The 20,172-nt window shown below is 34.0% G+C and overlaps 1 protein-coding gene across 1 annotated transcript in view; it reads right to left on the bottom strand.

Moving 5' to 3' along the window:
* Nucleotides 1-3,777: 3,777 nt before the first annotated feature.
* Nucleotides 3,778-20,172, bottom strand: part of PEX3 (peroxisomal biogenesis factor 3) — a 33,516-nt gene continuing 17,121 nt past the window's right edge. The window contains exons 4-12 of the mRNA XM_047732595.1: nucleotides 18,530-18,573; nucleotides 17,192-17,316; nucleotides 16,838-16,904; nucleotides 16,678-16,732; nucleotides 15,963-16,131; nucleotides 13,214-13,284; nucleotides 10,624-10,746; nucleotides 6,504-6,600; nucleotides 3,778-3,983 (exon numbers count right to left, since the gene is read on the bottom strand). Coding sequence (XP_047588551.1) covers nucleotides 3,900-3,983; nucleotides 6,504-6,600; nucleotides 10,624-10,746; nucleotides 13,214-13,284; nucleotides 15,963-16,131; nucleotides 16,678-16,732; nucleotides 16,838-16,904; nucleotides 17,192-17,316; nucleotides 18,530-18,573 — 835 coding nt within the window. The 3' untranslated portion in view covers nucleotides 3,778-3,899. The remainder of the gene's footprint in view (nucleotides 3,984-6,503; nucleotides 6,601-10,623; nucleotides 10,747-13,213; nucleotides 13,285-15,962; nucleotides 16,132-16,677; nucleotides 16,733-16,837; nucleotides 16,905-17,191; nucleotides 17,317-18,529; nucleotides 18,574-20,172) is intronic.

Below are 20,172 nucleotides of genomic sequence, written 5' to 3'. Positions count from 1 at the left end.
CTATCCTCAACAAAAGATGTTTAATTGGCCAGATCTTTATTTGAAGTACTGCAGGTTCCATTTGTTACATTAGTCAAATGCAGACATGTCACTGTTTCCAAAAAATGCTTCAAATAGAGAATAAAACCAAAGCACATATTTATTTCCTAAAATCATGCTATCATTGAAAACTTTAAAAAAAATTACTCACTGTTAAAGTTCCTAAAATTACCAAATTTTTGAAACCATGCCAAGGTATTTATATACATAAATATATTAACAGTTCTAAATTCCAATTAATATTTTATTAGGGATCCAACTTGGGACAGATTTATATGATCCCAAACACTATACTAAGAAAAAACAAAAAAAGGAAGTTTCGTTATTTGGTAGCTATGAGGGACCTAAATGACAAAACACAGTTCAGCATTGAACCCAACTATATAAAAAAAAATCTGTGACATGAGGACAATAATTATGGTAAGGATAATTAAAAATCGGATCTCTCATTACCTATTTTAAGCCAATAGTTTTATCCTCCAATCAGATAATCATTTTCCCAGAGTTATTAAATAGGTACAAAATGGCCTGACTTGAATTTCAGTAACTTCTGGTTTTCCTTTAATGACTAGAGAAATGTTGAAGGCAAAACAAACTAGATTATTAGACTGAATAATCTAGTCATTGATATTTTAAATATGGACACCACTGTATTAAGATTCTATCTCTCTTTTTTATGAGTACCATATTCAAGCAACACAATTATTCTAAAAGGTCAGGCTATTCAACTAAATATGAATCAAGACAACAGAAGACAAGACAGATGTTTTGTCTTCTGTTCATTTCAGTTTTGTAAGTGAAAAAACTTGTTAGATCAAATCTTCCTACTTTCCGAGCAAATAAAATAATGGTCTTATCAAATTTTTATATATACACAGTAACAAACACATTTATATAAGTTTGAAGGAGAAAAAGTAGAAGCAGTTTTAAGTAATCTCCATTCAACCAATTTACTGGGTTAACTGATGCTCTCCATCTTCTTGGAAAAGCATACTGATGGTTCCTAGGGCAAGCTACATGTTTTCTGTTAATACACTTCTGTCTGGCACACCTTTCGATTTCTACTTGCTGCAATCAGTGTATGTTTACCAAGCTGAGTTGAGTTTGTCTCTATAGTGGGTTGAATAGTATTTCTCAACAACTCATGTTCACCTGGAAGCCAAGAATGTGATCTTACCTGGAAATGATGTCTTTGCAAATGTAATTAAAGTAACTGTTGAGATAAGATCATACTGTATGTAAGTGGGCCCTAAATGAGAGCATGCTTGTAAGAGATACACAGACACACAGAGAAGGCCATGTGAAGACTGAGACAGAGACTGAAGTTTGCTGCTATAAGACAAGGAACACTTGGGCCACCAGAAGCTGGGAAAATCAAGAAAGGATTGAAGTCTTCCCTAGAGCCTTCAGAGGGAGCATGGTCCTGCTGACACCTTGATTTTGGACTTCCAAGGAGCAGAAATGGTGAGAGGATAGATTTGTGTTGTTGTAAGTCACTCAATTAGTTATAATTTGTTATAGTGGCTCTAGGAAATTAAAAGTTATCAAACAGATTATGACAGTTGAACTTTTTATCATGATTATACAAACTGTGATAATGTGAGTTTGAAGAGTTGTAGTCTCTGTAAAAACCAAGCTGAACTTTGGAAAGACTAGATAAAAATGTGTTGCTTTTTTTAGGGGAGTATGGCTGGCTGTCAAAAGAACACTTGACTCTTGATCTTGGGGTTGTGAGTTCGAGCCCCATGCTGGGTAGAGATGATTTAAAAATAAAATCTTAAAAAAAAAGTGTTTTGCTTTTTTAAAAAAAAATTTTTAAAGGTATTCATAAATTAATTGTGGGCAAAACAGTTCTAAAAGATTGGAGGAAAATATAGCAAAAATCTACAAAAATTTTGTATCCTGGCTTCCCAACTATAGCATGTAATACAATGTTTGCAGTTTGTACAAGAAAGATAATTGGAGGACACCTTTAAGTACACCTTATACTAAAAAGAAAAGACCTTTGTCCTACATTAATAACTGACAAAGAATATTTAATTTTTAGTTAAAATATATAAAAATTAAGTTGTTTTTTTTTTAAAGATTTTATTTTTCTGAGAGAGAGAATGTGTGCACATGAGTAGGGAGAGGGGCAGAGGGGGAAGCAGACTCTCCACTGAACCGAGAGCCTGATGTAGGGATCTGTCTGACCTGAGCCAAAGGCACACATTTAACCAACTGAACAAACCAGGCGCCCTTAAGAATGAGTTTTTGGTGCATAATACCCTGCTTTAAGTGACCTTTTGGATCAACCAAACAACTAAGCGTCTCCAATAAGAGGGCTCTTACTGTACTAGTTGAAGACAAATTTAGAATGTCTAAGCCCAAATAGCTTCAAATACATGTGGTTTTTACCTTGTCATCTCTAACTGCCACAACTCCACAGATGTAGGACTCCAGGTAAAAATTTTCATCTGACCAGGTTTTGATTCTTTTATAAGGCCACACCCTGTTCATTCTCAAATATTCCTTGAATGAAATCCTGGATTAATATTGCTGGAAGAGATGCATGCCCTATTACATACACAGTCACTAATTTTCTAAAACGTAGTTTTTCAGTTACCTTATTAGAAAATAGTATCACTGTATTCTGTCAAATTTTGAAGAGAAGCATTTGCTCTTCTTACCATTTTTACATCTGTTTTTCTTTTCTTTTTTTAAAACACTGTAGACATAGAATACCTAGTGGTTGGCTTTGGGCCTTGCCTGCCTCTCCTTGGAAGAGACTTCAAAATTAATTTGTACCTTCTACTACTCAGCTGTAATGTTATGCTTGAGGAAAATAAAGCGATGTCACTGAAAATATTCTTATATTACTGAAAATGTATTTACTATACTGATGATTCATATATTTCTGCCCTAATTAGCCTGATAAATATAGAATATAGATTTAACTAGAGACAATGAAATATTTCTTTTTGGAAGGAAATGTTATTTTTTCTAAAAGAAAGCATCAATTATATTACCAGTTAAAATAAAACTTGAAAACTAGCATATTCTCCCAAAATAAGAGCAAAACACTGCTATGGGACAAATAAAATTAATGGCTCTAAGGTATTAACTCAACAAAACCACATTTTACTAAAATATTTTATTGCAATAAGATATTTACTGTCTCAAAATCAATACAAAGTTATTAAAATTATTTACATAAAAATGAATGAAACTATGTAGCTAATAATAGCTGTTGAGTAAAGAGCATCAGCACAATTTTAGCCTCTAAATCAATATCTAATTTTCTAGGAATTGTTAACAATAGTAAAAAAAAAAATTACTGATGACGGTTGTTAAATTCACTGATTTCCATAAAAAGAAAAGTGCTTCATCAGGTTTATTCACAATAAATAATTTATACCTTTGAAGAGTAACTGAAGAAAAGTCTGATTCCCTCATCTATACTTCGGTCCACTGAACTTTATGATTAGTTACGAAGTACATTTTTTTCTAAACTTCACACTTAATTCTCAAACATATTTTTTTCTCAGTATTAATGTCAATGTATATTACATTTCATATAATAGTAAAAAAGTATCTACACTAGTTTTTAATCAGTTTGGAATTAATATCCACGGTGTAACAAATATTTGCACTGTGTACACTCAGATATGCCCACAAAAACTAGTCTGTTGGTGACTTGACTTTAAAAAAATATATTAAGATGCCAAATAAAACATTTTATTATGAAATGAAGACTGATTAAGAATATATTTTTATTAGGCATTTTGGTAACAAATCATTACCCTATATGTAGTTGATTTATTCAGTGTATTTTTAAAAGTAAATGAATTCCATTGTAATTCTTCTGGAAGCAAGAGAAATCACTTCTCCAGTTGCTGAGGAGTACTAAAAGCTTCATACACATTAGCAGCAAAGTCTTTCACTTGCTCCATCATCAACAGATCCTAGCAAAATAAGAGTAAAACAATTTGTAAGAAGTATAGATCATTTGAATCCATATCTGCAATTTGAGCAATAAATTTAGCTCTAAGTTTTATGGCACTAAGGCCAAAAAGAAACTCATTTAAAGAAGGGAATACTTTTTCTTATAATAAAATTTAGGAGATACTTATTATTTAGGTTCTTATGTGAATGATGGAATGATAAGTACTCAAGTGTGACTTTGAGAAGATGACCCAAAACAGTCTACAAATGGACTTTTATGTGTGCCAAGGGCTAGATACATTATATGTTGAATGAATGTTTGTAGTCTAAAGATACAAATTTAAAGGTACTTTTGCTAGAAGCTGATGTAACATGGTTGTGAGATATATTACTTTTTTAGAAGATCTAACATAGAATACATGTAGCATGTCATATATTATTGCATATACGTACATAAACTGCACACAGACACTTTAGAACAAGGATTCTTAAGAAATTTGTAAATGTAAGAATAAGAAAAATTTACATTTTTATTTTCATTAACCTTTAACTAAAACCTAGTATCTTTCAGTTATGAAATTGCCAACCAACTATGATAGTATTAGCATGGCCCATGACTTTGTCTTCAATAGAAATCAGACATTTTCATGTACGATAGTTGTGGAAGTTGCATGAACTGCTATTATAGCTTGTTATTTAATGCGTGAAAAAAAAGCAATACTGCTTCATAAATTTGATTTTAAAAAGCATCTTGAAAACTGTTTATAATTGGTTTTCTTTAAAACTCATGTATTTTGTAATACGCATTTATAGTTATTTTTCAGAGAAGGGGCCTGTAGGCTTTACCAGATTGTGAAAAGATCCATGACACAGAAGAATTGGAGTGCACTGGTGAACATCAGAGAAACGGTAAGTGAAACTGTCCTTTGTGTTCTCTCTTAAGTATCAGAAAACCCAAGTGATCTGTAGACAAGTCTTGATCTCAATAAATTCATGATTAAATTCTCTGAAGGCAATATGGCATTTTAACTCATAGAAATTATGGTTAAAAGAACTGGTGGGAGTCTTGTCAAGCAATAGTGTAGTATATTAGTTTAATCTACATTCAGTCACACTCAAAAACTTTAAACAATATCAATGGTGTTTTTATTAGATTGAAATCTTTTGTTTTCATTATAAATTATTCAGATTTTAATTAATGTAGTGTATGAATTACTTAAGGATTGAAGCTGGTGGTATATTATGTATGCCTGGTTGTATTTCTCACTCGTTACCAAGACGAACAGCCTACTGACGAAACTAGAGACTTTTATGAAAGTAGAGAAAGGTAAAGTGAAGGTTTAAATGCCAGAAGTTACAACCTTTTCCTCCCACTGATACTTAAAATTTAAACTAAGTTTTTGATTAAAAAAACTGAGCTGAAATTAAACTTTAAGTGAAAGGAGATCAGTCTCATTCACTCATCCTTCTCAGTCTGAATGTCTAACTGTCACGGTTGAGAAAGATGACACAAAAGACTGAAGAGAACAGTGAGGGAAAATAAGCATGAGAAGGACATGTGAAGGACAACTATACACAGAAAGGAAGAAACACAATCTGTGGTCTCAGTGCTTTTCACATTCCCAAGTGGATAGTACAATGAATATAATCTGACTTGTCTGAGACACAGGTTACTGAGAAGATGCCATCCTGACACTTCAGCCTTAGTGTCTCCTCATTGTCCACTATTGCAGTAGTTTGGAATTGAGGTGTATTGCAAACAAGTTTTACATTTTTTTTTTCCCACGCCTTGTGTGGAGCCCAACATGGGGCTTGAACTCATGACCCTGCGGTCAAGACCTGAACTGAGATCATGAGTAGGAGGCTTAACTGACTGAGCCACCCAGGCACCCCGCAAACAAGTTTTTACTTCTAATACAAGTTTTAGTCTTTTAAACCAAGTTTTCTAATCCAAGTTTGCAAGTGACTCAGGAAAAAAAAAAAAACAAACCCCAAAAAACATAGATTCAAAGTTACTATTTCAATAATAGTAGTCTTAATGCATTCCAAAATGCTTTTCTAAGAAAGGATGGAGTTATATGTAGTACTGTCTTATGCCGCTTTTCATGAGATTATTGGTACACTATTAACAGTCATATTTATTAAATCTAGAATGCTTTACTTCTCCACAAAATTTTTTTAGTTTTCCTCAAAATTTGTGGAACTGGATTACTGATCTCACAGCTCAATCTTATCACCAATAGTTTAATGCAAAACATTAACACAGTAAGTTCAATCGACCACCAGAATGTATGTGGACTAAAAATGCAGGCTAATTGCTATTGGACCTAACATGGAGAAAGGTATTCCCAACCTCATAAATTTGCCATGATACACTATTGCTCTCATGAGGCATGCTACCACACTCTATGTGTGATTTTAAGTTTTTGGTTTCTTTGAACATAAATATCACAGGAGAGAAATGTAATTTTATTTCAGACAAATATAACCACAACCAAAGATACAATGCTTTTTTTAATAATACCCCCAAACTTTCTTACCTGAACAAAATGACTAGGTGTTTCACTGCAAACTGAATGGATCTGTCCATTTACTATTGGAATTATTTTAGCTAGTGGCAAGCTGACACTGGAAAGACTGAAAAATCATCATAGTAATAATTATTTTCTGAAATTTTCTTATGGGAACTTAACATTTTAATTATAGTTCAATACAGTCACTGAAGAATACTCACAAAAATGTATTAAGAAAATAAAAATCACACATAATTCTACCCCCTAGGAATAACAACTGTAACTGACATCATGGTTAGTTTCTTCCAGTAATTTTTATACATATCTATGCTTTTTTGTGTGTTTTTTAAACACAAGACTATAACCTCCCCAGCAATATTGTTTTGTATTTTATTATGTCATGAACATTTTTCCATTTTACTAAAAGTTCTTCTAAAGTTTTTATCTAGTTTTTAATGATTATAAAGCTAATTCATCCTCTAGCTGTGACAATTTAGATCTAGCTCCTTGGAGTTGGGTGTTTAAGTTTTTGCCTCATTTTCCTTAAATAGTTTCTTGTATTAACACAGAATTACTGGGTCAAAGGATATGATTATTTATTTGTTTGAGAGAGAGCAGAAATTGGGGGAGAGACAGAAGGAGAGAGGGAGAGTCCAAGCAACCTCCCACTGAGGGCAGAGCATGAGGTGGGGCTTGGTCTCAGGATCCTGAGATCACTACCTGAGCCCAAATCAAGAGTTGGACGTTTAACTGACTGAGCCACCCAGACGCCTCAAGTGTATGAACATTTTTAAGGTTTATAATGTATATTGAAAGATGCCCACTGCTTCTGCAGCAGTGTGTGAGAAAACCTGCTCCATTATGCCTCTTTCTACATCAAGCATTAGTTTCTAAAAAAATCTTTTTTTTTTTTTTTAAAGATTTTATTTATTTATTTGACAGACAGATCACAAGTAGGCAGAGAGGCAGGCAGAGAGAAAGGAAGGGAAGCAGGCTCCCCGCTGAGCAGAGAGCCCGATGTGGGGCTCGATCCCAGGACCCTGGGATCATGACCTGAGCCGAAGGCAGCGGCTTTAACCCACTGAGCCACCCAGGCGCCCCAGTTTCTAAAAAAATCTTGATAAAAAAGTCTTGATATGTCTGATAGATCAAAACAGTATCTTACAGTTTTAGTCTATGTTTCTCTCAATTACCAGCAATGTTGAATGTTTCTCCTGCCTATTCCAGTGAACTACACCATTATCTATCTGGCTATATAAGAGGAGACTTGGGCACTTCTCTATCCTGACTATATCAAATCCCTCCACAATCCTAAATATTACCTAAGTGGGTCTACCTCTCCCTATGGCCAAAACTAGTCCAGGCTAAGCAGTTTCTCTTGTCTGCTTAGCAGTGACCTTCTAACTTGTAAGTGCTTAACAATCATTTTTTTGGTGAATAAATGAATGTGTGATTACGGATGATATAGTGACTGTTAAATGATGAAACAATTTGTAAACAATGATGAAATAATTTTTGTGTGTGGGCTATAGATGTAGGTTTATTACATTAAATGAAACACTTAATATATTTGTACCTGAGGCTACACTAGAAATTTCCTTTTAAACATCATGAAAATGCTGAGGCTATGTTGTCTAACCAGTATGCTATGCCGAGATTTGAGGCAATGCATAAAAAGAAAAAGCAGTGTAGAGATTTATGTGTTCCTGAGAAAATTATACATTATTGTCCTTTATGATAGCATTTTCCAAAATCTGTCACGTTTTTACCTGCTTGATGTCTTTCTTTGTACATTAATTTTTCTAAAATAGAAACTAAAGACACCACGATCATACAGGTCTGTGAGATTAGGTAACATGTCTGTTTTACTGTATTATCCCAGTACTTAGTAAAGGGCCTGATGCACAGTATGTGCTCAATATGTACTTGCTGAATCAATTAAAGAAGTCTTCATTCATCCATTGCTATATCCCAACCCGATTCTCCTTTCCTACTTCCTTCTCCACAGAGCAATCCAAGTGATCCTACAATGTTAATTCCATCATGTAACTCTCCTGCCACTTCCCTTGTGGTTCCCCAGGACTCTCAAGATGACAACCATAATCTGTATGTGCTCAATTCTCCAACTTGAGCTCACAATTCCCCTTTTCCTATTCACCTGTTAATTTGTTTTTATTGTTTAAACCTCCTGGCTTTTTTGGCTATGTGTATGGTACAAAAGGGTCTAAATTTATTATTATTTTACAATAGTCACTGTAAAATGACTAATCTGTTTACTAAATAATACATCTCTTCCTCACCTTCATCATGTACTAATTTCCTGTATATTTTAGAACCTGTTTCTGGATTTTACATACTATTCTATTGGTTTATCTATTATGAATAACATATTATTCTAATAATTTCACCTTATATGTTTTATAAGGAAAGTATATTTGTTGCTTACTTTTTCAATAATTTTTTGAATATTATATATTATGTGCATATGTTATATGTATATAGTATTATGGGAAGATATACATATTAATACACACATACACACACACACACACACACACACACACACATATAATTTGAGCTTGTATTAGTTAGCATCACTTTTCAGTTGAATCTCTAGATCTTAAATCTAGATCTAGATCTTAAATCTAGATCTAGAATCTCTAGAATCTTAAAGGTTCTAGACCATTTTGTCTCTTTGCCAATAACTGAAAATCTATTTTCTTGAATTGCAGTGATGGCTAGAACTTTCACTACATTTTAAATAAAAGGAATAGCATAAGGCATAATGGAAATATTTCTAGTATTGAATTATGGAGTATTAAGTTGATTACTGATACAGAAGAGAAAAAACTTAAGACAGGAGATATCTACTGAATACCTAGTGTGTGTAATGAAATATGCAAGGGCATTAGATAATCTCTGACTTTGAGAGAAGCATTAAAATATAACCGAGGAACATGATTTGAGGTGAAAAATGTAGGTTCGATGGGAAAGTAAAATATGGAAAACTGTAGGAGTTTAAACTACTGGCTGATGTGGTTATAACAAAATTTTTGTAATTCTTTAGGGTATAAGGTCAAGTATTTGTATTAAAACAACTATTATAATTCTTTATCCCTACTCAGGAAATAACTAACACCTTGCTAGGCAGAGATTACAGTGAAGTTTTATTAATTGGAACAACCTGATTTAGGGAGTATATAGGGGCTGAAATTTATTTTTGTATAACTTAAATCTAAAAAAAATTTAGGGTGATATTTAAATTGTTAAAGAAGATAAATGTTATTGCTCTAAGTATTCCAAATCCTCAATGTTAATTGCAAATTATTCTTTTTTATACAATGAAGAAGGGTTCCAGAGAACTGAGTAAATAATTTCTTACCCTATATGTTTATGAATTAAATTGGACATTACACATACATACTGCATATCACTTACTGTTTCATTTTAATGGACTAGTTTATAGTCAGTTAACATTGGTTTAGTACTTAATGAATATAAAAAATCTACAAAATAGATTATTAAAGAGTATAAATTCTGCTAGGACACCCAAAATATTCATGCCAAAATAAGAATGTAATAAAACCATATGATATATTTTAGCAGTATGACTATATGACTTAGAAATAATTGTGATTAAAATTACTAACAATTGCACTAACTAAATACTCCCAATCCTATAATAAGAGCTAAAAATGAATACATTATGTAGTTGTAGAAGTAAGAAATAATTCATCAAATGGGAATTTATAACAAGACTGCTTTGTTATTTTAATGTCCAAACTACTGAATTATGTGGGCCAATTATGGCTTATAGTAATTAAATACATTTTCAGTTTTATATTCTAAAGAGTTAAAAAAAAAAAAACCAAACCCAAGAACTGGAACTGGAACTTGGCTTACAGAAAGGTAGTTTCACTATTTATTTCCATATAGTGGCAAAATTTGGGGAAGAAATGAAATTTTTAATATTGAATCCAGAAGGAGCTTCTACAGAGTCATTAGTTTAAGGGAGTTTAATTTGTTGACAAATGATCAATCAAATTTATCCTCTAAGATTTTTTTAATTACCTGGAACAAAAAATAAACACATCCAAAGCACTCTTTATATTATTCATTAGACACATAACATTTTTTGTCATCTTACCTACTCATGGAGTTGCTATGTTGAAGGTCCTGTTCAGTAGGTCGAAAGAACTCAGCCATATTGTCTAGCAGTCTGCTAAAACCTCGGTTTAAACATGTATTCAAAACTGTACTAAAATCTGGACTATACAAAATAAGAAGGATAAATTGCTTTTTAGATTCTCAATGGAAAAGGAAATAAATTCAGTAACTATGTTGTTATCTTTGACAGCCACCAATATTTCTAGTTACAAACTACTTTTTATAGCCTAAAACATTGTAAGATTATATCAAGGAGCTAATCTTTAACGATGAAGCATAAAAAGTGAGCTTATTATTTAGCACAACACAATGATTTTGTGAGTTTTTTAAATATCATCCAGCATTTTGTACAATGCGTTTTCAAAAATATCAATAATGGTAATACTTCTCTCCAGGGAACATTTTTTTTTTTTAAGATTTTATTTATTTATTTGACAGGGAAAGAGAGAACACGAGCAGGGGGAAGGGTAGGCAGAGGGAGAGGGATAAGCAGGCTCCCCGCTGAGCAGAGAGTCTAATGTCAAGAGGCTTGATCCCAGGACCCTGAGAGCAGGACCAGAGCTGAAGGTAGATGCTTAACTGACTGAGTCACCCAGGCACCCCTCTTTAGGAAACTCTTGAAGAGGAATCATCTTAAAGTCACAGATATTGGTTTGCTTTACATACTGTGTCATGACATCCCAGTGAGACAGAAAGTTTTATTATCATGTACAGATGAGAAAATGGATACTTAAGAGATGAGGAAATTTGTCCAAAGGTATGTAATTAGTAAATGGAAGAGCTAGAATTTGAAGCCAGGCCTTTTTGATCTTAAAGTTTAAGCTCTTTTTGTTACATTATGTAACAAAACCTCTCTTTTTTTTAAAGTAGGTTCCATGCCCAGCTTGGAGCCCAGTCTGGGGACTGAACTTACAACCTTGAGATCATCTATCCAAAAAGGATAGCTAAAGAGCTGAGATCAAGAGTTGGATGCTTAACTTACTGAACTACCCATGAGCCCCAAAACCTCTTTGATATAAAGAATAATATATATGTGTTATAAAGTTAGAAAATACCTAGTTGAACAGATTAATTTGATCTTTGACATCTAGAAATCTCAAGTGCATGGGAGTGTTGGGCAAGGGGCTATACATTTGGGAATTATTAGCATACAGATAGTTGTTAAAGCAATGGGGGAATATGAAATTACTTGGGACAGCTGAGGATGAAATAAGAACAAATACTTTAGAAAACTAATGTTTGTAAGAAAGACAGATAAAGAGGAAACTAAGAAGAAATAATCTGAGAATGTGGAGAGAAATTAGGAGATTACGGTCATGGAAGCCACTTGAGAAAAGAATTTTAAGAAAGGCTTGATCAACAGCATTAATTATCAGAGAATGGCCAAGTAAGATGAACATTTTTGACTGGATTTGGCAAGAGATTAATGATGACCTTTTCTAGAAGAACTTCGTCGAGTGATTTGGTGGAAACTGGAATAAGAAAATATGTGGAAATGGCTATTGTAGAAAATCAAGAGACTAGAACTTGATAAATCATACAGTAGATTCAATAGCTGAGTTAAACTCCAAATTTGCTGATTTTTGTCATGATCAAGAAAATATAAGTAGAGACGATAATTTCCTCCAAAAATAAAACTAAAGAAAATGGTTCTAAATTATCTTGAGGATAAAAGAAACTTTGATATATTAACCACTTAATATAAGACTGGTACTACTACTCAGATTCTACAATGATAAAATCACCTCAAAGAGTTTAAGTGGCTCAGCCAATGCTCAACAGCTAATGAACAGGAAAGCCAAAACTGAATCTAGGTCTTCCAGTCTTCTACTGCATAGTCTGATGCTTTCTCCATTTTTAACACTCTGGTTGTCTTCTGGGTGACTTAAAACAGTAATACTCAATTTGGGGAAGATGTGAAATTTTTATCCCTCAAAGTTTTAGGGACATTATAGTCTATCCTGAGAGGATTAGAGGATTAGGGGGAACATTCTCAAAACTGAGTGTGTGTGTGTGTGTGTGTGTGTGTGTAGGGGGGGAGTGTACACACATTGCATATGTGTGCATCTGGTATATATGAGGACTACCTGGAGCTGGCTACCTCTGGCTTGAAAGTGCACTTCTCCCCAACTCCTCAAGTCAGTATCAAGTGATTTCAAGTTAGTAGTCAGAACTGCTGCTGCTACAATTTCAGTTTCTGGTTTGTTTGTTTTACAGAGCTAGTTGTTAAACATTTACTAATACACTGGGTATATCAGAATCACCCCCGAGAGCTTTTCTCAAAATATAAATGCTTACTATCTTCTAGTCCCTCAACTAGTATTTCAGAATCTCTAGGCTAAGGAAGTAGCTTGAGGAAGGCATGGACATCTTGATAAAAATCTGTTTCTCTTATCACCTTAATAAAAGAAACATTAGATAGGAAATCCTACCTAAAGACAGGGAACAGATTCAAAATATAATTTTAACAAGATACTACATTGCATATGTCGTTTAAGAAAAGCTAAAAAACAGTCATAAGTATATTCAAAATAGAAACACATGTTTTCTGTTACATGCAGTATACATACCTTTCCAACATGTCTCTAGTTTCATTGAGTAGTTTAATAGTGGTAACATCTCTAGGAGAAAGCCCGCAGGCCTGTGAAATTAAAATGCTATACTTTAGGGTTTCAAATATTAGCACAAAGTTAATGCGAAACTAATCATATTAAAAACCCCAAGAGTTCAGGAAATCTACAAGTCTATGTTTTATTAAAAATCAAGAAATAAGTTTTTTAAACTCAAGAAAACTGTAAAAGTTCATATGTATAGGTGAGTACTATTTAAAGCATGAGTCAGAATCTTAGTTATGGCAAATAATGTTGCAATAAACATAGGAGTGCATGTATAAAATTAGTGTTTTTGTTTTCTTTGAGTAAATACTCAATAGTAGAATTACTGGCTCATACAATACACACACACACACACACACATATATATGTGCGTGGGAATATTACACAGCCATAAAAAAGGATGAGACGATACTGTTTAAGACAACATAGATGGATGTAGAGGGTATTGTGCTAAGTGAAGTATGAAAAAAAAATACAATATGGTATCACTCATATGTGGAACACAAAGAAATGAATGAAACAAGAAGCAGAATATGACTTATTAATATAGAGAACAAACTGATGGTTGCAAAGGGGAGGGTTGTGAAGGGCTGGGCAAAATGGGTGAAGGGAGTGGGAGATAAAGGCTTCCAGTCATGGAATAAGTAAGTCATGAGAATAAAAAGCACAGCATCAGGAATATAATCAATAATATTATAATAGGGATGTATGGGGACAGATAGAAATTATACTTGTGGTATAGCATAATGTATAGGTTTATGGGATCACTATTTTGTTTTAAAGATTTTTATTTATTTATTTGACAGATAGAGATCACAAGTATGCAAAGAGGCAGGCAGAGAGAGAGGAGGAAGCAGGCTCCCTGCTGAGCAGAGAGCCCAATGTGGGACTGGGATCACTATTTTTACCTATGAAACTAACGCAACATTGTGTGTCAACTATACTAAAAAAATGAGTCAAAGTAAAATTATACTTTGTAAGATTCTTGTTTATTTGGACCCTCTTGAGCACATTTCTAAAATATATTTACAAAGAAAAAGAGTCCTTTGAGGTTCCAGAGGCCTGGGATTTTTTTTTTTTTCTTTAACTGGTAAGACATTTTATCAAAATCTCCATGTCTTTTTTCATCAAGTCTAGTCTTGTCTGGGGCTCTGTGTGTCCTTTCAGTCTAAAGTTTCAGGGTTTAATTCAGTTCAGGTAAGATTGGGTCTGTCATTCCTTTCTTCACCTGTTCTTTGAACCATTTTCTTTTTTAGTTCCACTGTTGAATTTTAAAATTTGGAAACTGTTTTATCGTTCCAGAAAGTTTCTTTAATGCATCTTCTTGAGAAGAATTTATAAGTTTTCTCCTTGTTCTTTCATTAATTCTGTTTCATCTATTTGCTTATTCAGTTTAGCCTGCATCCTATAGGTCATGGGGTTCCCCTAAATGGCTACAACCCTTTCTTTGGCCTAGTCATGAAGGCAAGGTCTCTGGACACCCAAACAGGACTATGTTTGCGGATGGAAATACAGCTGGCATTGAAAACCATGGTAGTCTTTGTTCTAATGGGGCCTCTAGGACAAGGTATAGCTTAGAAGCCTCTTGGGTTTAAGGTTTCTCCAGTTGTCAAGTGAGATATTCTTCTCTTAATTGTAAAGAATGGTATAACCTGCTTACATATGAAAAAACCCCAATATTTTAAAATGAGATATATAACCTGCAATCTTTGACATTTTTCTTCTTTTTTTTAATTTTAAGTTTATTTATCTCTACACCCAACATGGGGCTCAAACTCATGACCTGAGATCAAGAGCTGCATGTTCCACTGACTGAGCCAGACAGGTGCTCCAACATTTTTCTTATTCTTAATCAATGAATAAATTACAACTGCCCAGAACACACCTGCATGGAGCAACACCATAGCTGATAACTGTTAGATCAGGCCTTATTTGTTTCTCAAGTGGATGACTAAAGTTTCCTTTAGTCCATTTTGATATTGCCTTCATTGATTTATTTAAAAAGCAGATTGTGTAATTGTGGTATTGGTCTGGTTAAAATTTGTCTTTTTCTATAAATTGAAGCTCATGATCTTGGTCATGATCTTGTCCCAGCTATCAGCTCTATCTTCTGCTACTTGGTCTCATACAATATAGTTTAGCCACATAAACTGAACTTTTCTCAAGAGTTCCTCCAAATATAATGAACAGGTTTTATTCATTTTTTGTATGAATCATATATCACAGTGTCTTTCACATAACTAATACTCAATAAAAATTTGCTGAAATCTAAAATTATGTTTCTAATTAGAAATCAGTCATAATTGCTGTTTGTTTTCTAAATTAATGAAGTTTTATTTAAGTTATTGGAATACAGGCCTTTTATTTAATTTTTCTTTAAAGATTTTATTTATTTATTTGACAGAGAGAGAGACAGCAAGAGAGGGAACACAAGCAGGTGAAGTGGGAGAGGGAGAAGCAGGCTTCTAGCTGAGTGGGGAGCCCGATGCAGGGCACAATGCAGGGCTCAATCCCAGGACCCTGAGATCACGACCTGAGCCGAAGGCAGATGCTTAATGACTGAACCACCCAGGTGCCCTGGAATACAAGCCTTTTAATCATGAGTCTTTCAAGAACCTCAGAAATCTAAATTTCAAGAGATAGTAAAAAAAAAAAATTTAAATATAGAATAACTGGTTTGGTTAAATGGTTATGAATTAATCACCTGAACTGCTAACGGAGTTTCTTCATCTGGCATCATATAATGGCATAATAAAGATTTGGATCCATCTTTATTAATCCAAGAAGAAGATTTATGCTGTTCAACTAGATTTCTGATTTCTTTTAGTTTTTGTTCCAAGTCCAAAAGAGACAAAGAATGTTTAAGAGAAACGCTAGAAACAGAGAAAAGGGAATTGGGATAAATTGAAACTATACAACACATCCTTTACACACTCTTTTTTAAACAGATTACTCTCTGAGATCCAGTCAAACCTGAAACTGCTGACTGAAATCACTAGAGTAGATTAAGAAATCAGTCATCAGTTAAGTGTCATTATTACAGAGCCACATCAAGTCTTGTTGTAGATTTCACAAGAAAATTCCCACTGTAATTATAGAAAGTACTAGTATAAATGGAAGATAAAAGGCTCAGAGGCAGATTTTAAAGTAGGTATTTTATGTTATGACCCAAATATTTCTGGTTTATTTGGAAGTCAATCAGTAAACAAATATTAAACCTGTTCCCTTAGTATCAAAAGGTTGGCACTAATGCAGAAAATGGATTCACAATGCAGTATCTCAGGGCTGTGTCTATATAAGGTTACAAAGAATTTTACAAACTACCATTTGTCAAATCACCAGCTTCACTAGAACAATTCTAATTTTTCTTTTATTCACCAGAATCAGGAAGTCAGAGAAGCCAAAGCAAAATGCCTTACCTTCCTAAAATCTTCTGCACAGCTTGTTTAATGACTGTGATCAATTCTGTTAGGCCTATTATTAAAGGAAAAACAAACATAAAAGCCTTGTTCACTTTAAGTTCCTCAATAATAAAAATGAACAAATTAAAATTAGTTTCCAGGTCACAAATAATCTCACCATCTCCAAGGAGGTGCTGAATACTTGACAAATATTGCTGTTGGACATCTGGGGGAGCAAGAACTGTCTGTACAAAATAGAAACAAGGTTACTTACTATAAATATATACTATATAAGTTTACTATGAAGTATAACTTGAGCTGAGACTTTTCAGGACCTGAAATGATAGAAAAAATAATATTCTTTAACCTAACAAAAAGTCTAGTTTCAAATATGAAAAATAATGCTAGAAGTTTATAATCACATGAAATATAAATCCCATCTTATAGAAATATAAGGGTAAGTAATATTCAGTTAAATCCAATTAAATCTTAATACAAAGGGCATTATGTATGTTAAGTTTATGAAACTTACAGTGCCATTTTTGCCAACTGCTGCATTATCCAGGTAAATATATCCACCAATTATGTTTAACTGGACTCGCAAAAGAACCACCAGCATACAAGTACTGTATACTGCTACGATACTTCTTGTGAAACCTTCACAGAGAAAAGATAACCATTTGGTACTATTATTAAAACAAACAAATATGTAAAATCACAAACTATCCCTATGGTTATTCTTTTTTACAAGATGACTTTAAGAAATACATTTGCAGTTGTTTCAAGTACAAAAATATATCAATTCAAAATATTCATTGTCTATCTCCTTATAACGTGTTTAATGTAAATTAGGTATCATCTCTTAATTGAAAAAATAACTAATAAAAGCAATAATCAATATATTGAGTAAAGAGTTACATATTATTAGTTAGAAAGGAGAACACAAAAAACCTGGGAAACACTGAGATTTGCAGCCTCAGAACTCTGAGCTGTTCAGGGAGCTAGCTGAGAGCTGAGAGTAGAGGGCTGAGCATGGAAGAACTCCAGTTTGCAATAGCAGGTAAAGGAGGCTGAGACCATCTAAGGGCTGGAGAAAGGGACAGATGGGGGACACCCAGAGACTAGCTTCACAGCAGCCTGGGACAGAGTGTTCAAAACAGAGGAGAAAGCAAAGGTGTTAAATGCTGCCAAGAGGTCTAGAAGGAGGAAAATGTCCGGTAGATTTAGTAACACAGAAGTTACTATTGGTGCTTGTGAGATATGTTTGGGCGGAGACACAGAAGTAGGAGTCAGGCTTTAGGGTGTCAAGGAATGAGTGGGAGGGAAGAATGTAGAAGTCTTTGGTATTATATAAGGGGTGGTTGAAACAGAGTACTATAAAGGTTTAATTTATTTTTAAATAGGCAAAGCTAAAGCATAATTTAGTTGATAAGGATCATATGAATGGATGGGAAAATGTAGGAATGCTTGGTAGTATAAAGTACTGAGACCTGTGTGTATACTTTGTATACACTATATACTCTGCCCCTCCCAGCCTCCTCACATACTCTTTCTCTCCCTCTCTCTAAAAAAAAAAAAAAAAAGAAAAAAAAAAAGACATAATATTGTAGGTATCATACCTAATGTAGGCATATGTGGTCTAGGACAGGTTTACATATCATAATAATAACAACAGTAATACTACTACCACCACTAATATTTCTTGAATACTTTCTAGGACCAGATATTGATCAACTTGCTTTATGAGAATTATTTAATGTGGACAACTTTATGAGGTAGAAAAGGGTCATCCACATAAAAGAGTGAGTATAAAAATTTCCCTTTATATGTATTTTAAAGATGTGCTGTCACACAAAGTAGGAAGACTTACTTATTATCTTCAGATCCTCCCATATTTCCAACTTGTTTGAAGGCCTAATGTAAAGAATAGTAATCAGGTAATCTAATAGAAAACTTAGAACTTTATTATCTTTATAATTAATTTTATTTTATTATAGGATAACTATAGGAACTATAGGAAACAAAGCCCACAAAATATAGTAAGTACAGTAAAAAAAACCCTGTAATTTCAGTAACCAATGATAACAACCATTTTCACATGGCACCTAAGTATCTCAAAGCGTCTTCCTTCAGCCCAGGCCATGATCTCAGGGTCCTGGGATTGAGCCCAGCACTGGCCTCCCTGCTCAGAGGAGTCTGCTTCTCCTCTACTTCTGTCTCTTCCCTCTGCTTATGCTTGCTCTCTCTGCATCTCTCTCTCAAATAAATAAAAAAAATCTTAAAAAAAAAAACAAAACCCACAACCATTTTCACTAGTGTATTGGTATATATCCTTCTGGTTTTTATCCTCCTTCTGAGCATATGCATATATACCATAAAATCATATAGGAAAAGCAAGAAAATTGTTTATTTCTTTCCCTCATTTACCATTTCACAAATAATGAAGCATGTCAGTAATCCTTCAAAGGTAAATAATAAAGTATTTTTTGTTTTAAAATAGCATTATAAACATAAGAATTTAAATATGTATAAGTATATATTTAATGTTTGACTCACTGTATTTATTATTCTTATTGGTGTTCAAATTGCCCGTCTTTGACCCAATATTGTGGGTGCTATTTCAGATTGGTTCCTGAATCCTTTTGACATTACCCTACTAGTTTTTTTTTTTTTAATTTTTTTTTATTTATTTGACAGACAGAGATCACAAGTAGGCAGAGAGGCAGGCAGAGAGAGAGGAGGAAGCAGGCTCCCCGCTGAGCAGAGAGCCTGATGCGGGGCTCGATCTCAGGACCCTGGGATCATGACCTGAGCTGAAGGCAGAGGCTTTAACCCACTGAGCCACCCAGGCGCCCCTACCCTACTAGTTTTTGATAGCTTCCTTGCTTACTGACAAGAAAATTTGTTCTGGGTTCACCTCTTTTTTTTTTTTTTTTTTAAAGATTTATTTATTTTAGAGAGAGAGTGCATAAGTGGGGAGAGGGAAGGGACAGGGGGACAGGGAGAAAAAGAAATCTCAACCAGATAACCCACTGAGCATGGAGTCCTTTGTGGAGCTAGATCTCAGGACCCTCAGAACATGACCTGAGCCAAAATCAAGAGTTGGACACTCAACCAACTGAGCCACCCAGCACTCCATGGGTTCACCTTGTTTAATTTTTGCTGCAGATCTGAAATCACCCTTTCTCCAAGAGTCCTGCTTCCAGGACACCTGGATAGCTCATCAGTTAAGTGTCTGCCTTTGATTCAGGTCAAGATCCCAGGGTCCTGGGATGGAGTCCTGCAGCAGGCAGCCTGCTTCTCCTTCTGCCGGCCACTCCCCCTGCTTGTGCTCTTGCTCTCTCTCTGACAAACAAATAAATAAAATCTTAAAAAAAAAAAAAATAGTCCTGCTTCTTTGTAGCAGAAAATGATAGTCTGTAACTATGATCTCTGATTAAGGATATTAATTGCTACTAAGCCCTTTTGGTAGACTAAGCTAGTAACTGTGTTAAAACTACCAGGGTTTTTAAC

This window comes from Lutra lutra, chromosome 6 (assembly GCF_902655055.1).
Source record: "Lutra lutra chromosome 6, mLutLut1.2, whole genome shotgun sequence".
Taxonomy (NCBI): domain Eukaryota; kingdom Metazoa; phylum Chordata; class Mammalia; order Carnivora; family Mustelidae; genus Lutra; species Lutra lutra.
This window is presented reverse-complemented; position numbering and strand designations above follow the sequence as displayed.